General features: G+C 46.7%; 1 protein-coding gene across 1 annotated transcript in view; it reads left to right on the top strand.

Annotated features, from left to right (window-relative positions):
* col14a1b (collagen, type XIV, alpha 1b) overlaps nucleotides 1–6053 on the top strand; it is a gene marked incomplete at its 5' end in the record, with an annotated part of 106209 nt that extends 100156 nt beyond the window's left edge. The window contains 2 exons of the mRNA XM_079828618.1: nucleotides 3043–3198; nucleotides 3670–6053. Of these exons, the coding sequence (XP_079684744.1) occupies nucleotides 3043–3198; nucleotides 3670–3959 (446 nt within the window). The 3' untranslated portion in view covers nucleotides 3960–6053. The remainder of the gene's footprint in view (nucleotides 1–3042; nucleotides 3199–3669) is intronic.
* Between the last annotated feature and the right edge of the window lie 1419 nt (nucleotides 6054–7472).

Below are 7472 nucleotides of genomic sequence, written 5' to 3'. Positions count from 1 at the left end.
GTTGGGAGAATCCAGCTCTGTAAACCAGGACCTTGGTTTGAGGTCTCGGCCATCAAAGACTCTTGTCTTAAGTTAGGCACAGTTCAGGTGATGTTTAACTTCATAGTCTATATCAGCTTTGGAAGAGAGAAAGCTGCCAAGGTCGGAGAAGTGGTCCATGCTTTCCAGAGTGGTGTTTTCTACATTGATGATGGGCTGGAGTGATGGCTGGTTGGGTGGTGGTTGATACAGAACCAGAGTTTTCTTGATGTTCAAGGCCAGACGCAGAGCTCTGTATGCCTTGGCAAAGGCATTGAGGATGCCCTGGAGGTCTTCAGGGGAGTGTGCATTGCAGCTCCATAATGGTGGTATTCCTGACTTTACTCTTGGCTTTAAACCTGTTAAGGTTGAAGACCCTTCCGTCAGTCCTATAAAGGATTTGGATCCCCTGTGGCAACTCCTGGCCAATAAGGTGAAGTATGGAGATGGCAAATAGGGTGTGTGCAATAATACATCCCTGTGTGACCCCAGTTTCTACAGTAAAAGGCTCAGATTCAGAGCCACTGTGGCTGACATGCCGTCATGCAATAGCCTCAGTACACGGATGTATTTGGCATGACATCCATACTTTGATAGTAGCCTGCCGATCCACGGAGTCAAAGGCCTGTGCCAAGTCTATAAAGGCCATGTACAGAGGCAGTCCTTGTTCCCGACACTTTTCTTGTAGTTGGCGAGCAGAAAAGATCATGTCAGTTGTTCCCCTAGATGGACGGAAACTGTACTGTGGTTCAGGGAGTATTTCCTCAGATGGTGGTACCAAGAGCAAAATGCCTCTGTAGTTTCCGCATTCAGCCTTGTCCCCTTTCTTGAATATGGTAACAATTTGGGCATCCCGGAGCTCTGAGGAGAGCTCTTCCCTTTCCCAGACCTTGAGGAGTAGATGGTGGATGTGGTGCCAGAGCCTTGGTCCTCCTTCCTTTAAAATCTCTGCGGGGATCCCATCAGGACCAGTGGCCTTGTTGTTCCTGAGATTTGTGATGGCATTGTGAATCTCAGTTTTGGTAGGAGGTTCCCCCATGTCTTCTCTGATGGGACTCTGCGGGATATAGTTGGCGATGTCTGGTTCAGAAGTTCTTGAAAGTGCTCCTTCCAACGTGCGTTGATGGAGTCATTGTCTTTCAGAAGAGTCTGTCCATCTTTTGGGCGCAGGGGATTTAAACCGCGGTGGCTAGGGCCATAGACAGCCTTAGTGGCGTTAAAAAAACCCTCTGGTGTTACCCGAGTCTGCCAGACTCTGGAGTTCTAGAGACTTTTCTGTCCACCAGTTGTTCTTGAGCTCCCTCACCAATCTCTGAACATCAACCTTGGCTCTAGAGTGTGCTGCCCTTTTGCCTCACTCGGAAGGCTTTTCGTTTTCTAGAGATAAGTTGTTCTATCTCTGTATCATTTCCATCAAACCAGTCCTGATGTTTCCTGGACTGATATCCAAGGGTGGATTCACATGAGTCATGGATGGTGGATTTGAGAAGGCTCCAGTGCTCTTCGAGGTTATTCTTGCTGAAGACGAGAGAGAGTCCTGAAGTAGTTGCTGGGTGGCAGTTTCATTCAGGCTGTCAAGGTTCAGTCTTTGCCGGGTCTGCTTCTTCTGATTCCTCCTCCTTTTTTTAAGTTTGATGGACATTGTGGACCGGATGAGGCGGTGGTCTGTCCAGTAGTTGTCAGAGTCTATCATGGCCCTTGTGATGTTCACATCACAGCGGTCCCTGGCCCTTACAATTACATAATCAATAAGGTGCCATTGCTTGGAGCAAGGGTGTCTCCAAGATGCCTTAAATTAGTTTTTCTGTCGATAGAGAGTATTGGTAATGACGAGGCTGTGCTGAGCGCACTCCGATGGAGTTGATGATGCCCTCCATGCCAATAGTGCCCTTCCAGAGGTGTTGGTCCCGGCCTACCCTAGCAATAAAGTCTCCAAGGAGGATGATCTTGTCCTCCCTGGGGATTTTTGACAGGGTTTCTTCCAGGCAGGCGTAAAAAGCTTCTGGTTGTTGGCCAACACCAGGCCGAATGTCATGAGGTGCTCACTGATCCCCACGGGAAGTTCGTAGAGGTGGTTGACAAGCTGGTGTTTGATGGCAAGTCCAACTCCAAGGTTTCTAGCCTCATCGGCTGACTTTCCTTTCCAGAAGAAAGTGTAGCCACCTTTCTCCTCCTTCAGCTGCCCTTCACCTGCCTGTCTATATCAATCCGGTATCTCTGCAGTTCTCTGGCTATGATAGCGGTTTGTCTCTCAGGTCTGTCACTGGAGGTCAGGTCCATCAGAGCGCGCACATTCCAGGCTCCAAAATTAAATTTCTTTTGTTTCTTACCGCAAATGGGGTTTTCCTTCTGGACGCGGGTAATCCAGTCGGGAGGCTATTTTTAGGACACCTTTTCTAGCCCCTTCCCCATTTGGGGTAAGCAGAGCGGATCCTAAATAGGACTGCATAGTCATGGGTGTAGCTGCCGAAGAGCCCAGGGACTGATTCTGACACCCATCGCCCAGATGTGCCAGCTCGTGACTAGGGACTTCCAGGCTACACAACCCTGCCCCTGTTGCCACTTGCTGTTCGCCATAGGCCTTTATCCAGGGTGGTAGGGTGGGTTCCCTTTGTAAAGGACGCCCACACACACACACACACACACACACACACACACACACACACACACACACACACACATTGCCCCTGCCCCTAAACCTACCCCTCACAGGAGACTGTGCAGTTCACTTTCTGTGAAAAAAAACTTGTTCTGTGTGATTTATAAGCATTTTGAAAAGTGAGGACATGGGGGACGTCCTCATATCTCACCCTCTTTTTGTAATACCTATGTCATTATACACATTTGTGTCCTGATATTTCACAAAAACATGCCCACACACACACTCACTCACACATTCACATACACACACACACACACACACACTCACACACACTCACACACACACAGCAGGGCACCTCAGCCACATTACTGGATACAATAAGAAACAGGAAGTTGAAGAATCTGTTTCCTGCTGTGCCACAGGACCTCCTGGTGAAGGGAGGACAGGAAGTCCAGGTCCGTCTGGTCGCCCCGGTAACCCTGGGAGTCCCGGCAGACCCGGAATACCAGGACCAGTGGGTTCACCGGGTCCGGCCGGATACTGCGACCAGAACGCCTGCCTCGGGTACAACGTGGGAGGTGAGTGAGTGTGTGTGTGTGTGTGTGTGAGTGTGTGAGAGAGTGTGTGATGTTCCTGACGCTTCTGTTTCTCACTAACACTGAAACTGAACCTCACGCATTAACAGTGTCGGTGGGGGCGGAGAAGGGGGTGTGGCCTTTCAACTAATGAATATTGATGTGTGTCTGTGGGGGCGGGGCATGGGGTGTGGCCTTTCAGCTAATGAATATTGATGTGAGTCTGTGGGGGCGGGGCATGGGGTGTGGCCTTTCAGCTAATGAATATTGATGAGATGCGTCACATGACCTGTCCATGTTGACCTCTGTCTAATTTGACGTGTTCGACGTATGCATGATTGTATAAGCGTGTGTCATTGGCTGCTGGTCCGTCAGGTGAGAGCCGCTGCGTCAGTAATGTGTGCCGTCCGTGTCTGTGTGTGTGTGTGTGTGTGTGTGTGTGTGTGTGTCTGTGTCTGTGCTTGTGTGGGTCAGAGCCGGGCTTTGATGGTGACCTCACTGACAGAGATGTTCCTGTAGTTCAACTGCCGCCCAGCTCATACCAGCCGTACGGACCGGAGGCCGAGGTCGAGGACGATGACCCCTACGGCTCCTACGGCTCCTACTACCAGCCCAACTACCCCCCCCCGCGGCCCCTTCAGCCCGACGACCCCGTCATGACCCCGGAGGAGGAGGAGCTACGCTCGCCCGGCATACAGCGGCAGACCCGCGACCTCCCTGACCCGCGCAGACGCCAGCGCAGACGAGCGGCGCGGCCCACGTAACCGGCCCGCAGGAAACGCATCACTGATGACAGACAGGAAGCACATGGACAGAAACAGGAAGTGTGTCGAGTCAGCTTTATACAGATCGCTTCACAGCAGCAGAATCAATGATGAAACTTTATTATGATCGGATGAATCTAGTGATGGACTAAACCTCAAGAATGAGAATGAAATACTGCAGAAATGTTTACACACACACACACACACACACACACACACACACACACACACACACACACACACACACACACACACACACACACACACACACACACACACACACCACAGCCGGCTCATTAAAGTGCCCTATTATGCTCATTTAAAGCTTCCTGGTGTTGTTCTGGCGTCTCAAACACACTCATTCCCTCATAATCTCTGCAGCTTCAGCTCTTCTTTCAGTGTCTGAAACGCTTCAGTCTCTCTAAGCCCCGCCTCTCTGAGAGCTGCTCTGCTGTGATTGGTCAGAAAGCAAGCGCTCATTATCATATCTGAATCTCAGCTCTTGACCCACAGTGATGTGAACAGAACCGATGGCGAGGGTTTGACCGTCTCAATCTCATCAAAGATTATTGTAAGATTATTGTAATGTTGATGAGCTGTAGATTATTGTAATGCTCTACTGGGTGGTTGCCCTGCTCGCCTAATAAACAAACTCCAGCTGGTCCAAAACACAGCAGCTCAAAGCGGTTCGTCTCTCTAAACCCCGCCTCTCTGAGAGCCTGTGCTCTGATTGGTCAGAAAGCAAGCGCTCATTATCATATCTGATCTATCTTATCCAATGGCGAGGGTTTGACCGTCTCAATCTCAGCAGAACAACACCAACCAAACTCTTCCACTTTCAGAGTCGACTACAGTGAGTGAGGGCGGGGCTAAGAGACGCTGCTCAGCCAATCACGACCAGAGGAGGGCATTATGCAAATTAGATACATTTCGAGGTAGTGGGAGACTGAATCACTGACGACTCGTTTCAGTTCAGAATCGATTCTTTCTTTTATGAGACAAAAACTCCCATCTTTAGATATTCACAGAGCTTTACTTTCACCATCAGATGTATTATATATATTCAGATTTATTATATATATATATCAGAAATATTCTAACAAGCATAATAGAGGCACTTTATGCATAATCAGGTGAAAATGATTGTATTATTCGACCAGACTCGAGCAGCTGCTATGCTGAATGACATTAGCAGAGACATTGGCTCAGACTGATTCTGTGTCTGTGGAACGGTGATGTGTTGAATGTCTGCGATATATTCACAGTGACATCGTGAATATGTTTTATTGTAGCTATTTAAGGCTATTCAAGTTTCTGAAGAAAACACCAGCAGGACAGTTTCCTGTCTGAACACTGAACCGGATCTTTTCTGATGAAATCGGTTCAGTTCATTGACTCAGTTCAGTTCATGAATCAGTTTCGTTCATTGACTCAGTACATTGAATCGGTTCAGTACATGAATCATTTTAGTTCATTGACTCAGTTCAGCTAATTGAATCTGTTCAGTTCATTGACTCACTTGATTGACTCAGTTCAGTTGATTGACTCAGTTGATTGACTCAGTTCAGTTGATTGATTCAGTTGATTGAATCGGTTCCGTTGATTGACTCAGTTGATTGACTCGGTTCAGTTGATTGACTCGGTTGATTGACTCAGTTGATTGACTCAGTTGATTGACTCGGTTTGTTTGCGTCTCACTGAGCATCATTCTTGTGCTTATTGGAAATATAAATGTTTTTTTATTGTATTCTTCTGCTCAAGTTTAACATATATTGTCATAATATGGAGATATGATCTGTCAGTGAATATGAATCTCTATATCATCTTGTGTTATGATTCTGATCGAGTGTCAGATGTTATAGATGAACACATTCATAAATCATGCGGTTATCCTGCAGTTCTGTTTCTCATAATCAGAAGTTATTTATTTTATCGTATAAGGTTTTTCTTTATCTTCAGTATTCAGCATGTTTTTAAACTTTATATCTGCTGTTGTTTACAATCATTTGTTTCACATTTCATATTTGTGACATTTAAGTTTGATGTAATGATTATTGTTTTGATCAAATCGATTTAATAAAAAATATTACAAAACAACTGAAATGATATAATGTGTTTGTTTTAATCTTAAAATACGAGTTCTTTCTTCAGAGTTTAGTGTGACGTACAGCAGGACCCGCTCGTCACATGACCTGTTCTCATCTGACCAATCACATCACAGCTCTGTTCTCATCTGACCAATCACATCACTGGATTCATGATTCTGTCATGAGGTGAAGGGGAACTCGTTCACTCTAAAAACACAATAAATCACATGATTCTTCCTCGGCATTTCAGATTTGAAGTATTAATATTTGGACTCTAATTCAGTGAAAAGAGTCTCTAAGGAAAGGGTTTTCCATATCAGTGCGATGATGGCTGAGGTAGTTGGGGGCGTGGCCTAGTGATAAATAAGCATTGGGGCGTGGCCTAGTGATAAATAAGCATTGGGGCGTGGCCTAGTGATAAATAAGCATTGGGGTGTGGCCTAGTGATAAATAAGCATTGGGGTGTGGCCTAGTGATAAATAAGCATTGGGGCGTGGCCTAGTGATAAATAAGCATTGGGGTGTGGCCTAGTGATAAATAAGCATTGGGGTGTGGCCTAGTGATAAATAAGCATTGGGGCGTGGCCTAGTGATAAATAAGCATTGGGGTGTGGCCTAGTGATAAATAAGCATTGGGGTGTGGCCTAGTGATAAATAAGCATTGGGGCGTGGCCTAGTGATAAATAAGCATTGGGGTGTGGCCTAGTGATAAATAAGCATTGGGGCGTGGCCTTGTGATAAATAAGCATTGGGGCGTGGCCTAGTGATAAATAAGCATTGGGGCGTGGCCTAGTGATAAATAAGCATTGGGGCGTGGCCTAGTGATAAATAAGCATTGGGGCGTGGCCTAGTGATAAATAAGCATTGGGGTGTGGCCTAGTGATAAATAAGCATTGGGGCGTGGCCTATTGATAAATAAGCATTGGGGTGTGGCCTAGTGATAAATAAGCATTGGGGTGTGGCCTTGTGATAAATAAGCATTGGGGCGTGGCCTATTGATAAATAAGCATTGGGGTGTGGCCTAGTGATAAATAAGCATTGGGGCGTGGCCTATTGATAAATAAGCATTGGGGTGTGGCCTAGTGATAAATAAGCATTGGGGCGTGGCCTATTGATAAATAAGCATTGGGGTGTGGCCTAGTGATAAATAAGCATTGGGGCGTGGCCTATTGATATATAAGCATTGGGGCGTGGCCTTGTGATATATAAGCATTGGGGTGTGGCCTAGTGATAAATAAGCATTGGGGCGTGGCCTAGTGATAAATAAGCATTGGGGCGTGGCCTATTGATAAATAAGCATTGGGGCGTGGCCTTGTGATATATAAGCATTGGGGTGTGGCCTAGTGATAAATAAGCATTGGGGCGTGGCCTATTGATAAATAAGCATTGGGGCGTGGCCTAGTGATAAATAAGCATTGGAGCGTGGC

Source organism: Gobio gobio (assembly GCF_949357685.1).
Source record: "Gobio gobio genome assembly, chromosome: 11".
NCBI lineage: Eukaryota > Metazoa > Chordata > Actinopteri > Cypriniformes > Gobionidae > Gobio > Gobio gobio.
Note: the sequence above shows the minus strand (reverse complement) of the source record. Positions and strands in the feature narration are given on the sequence as shown.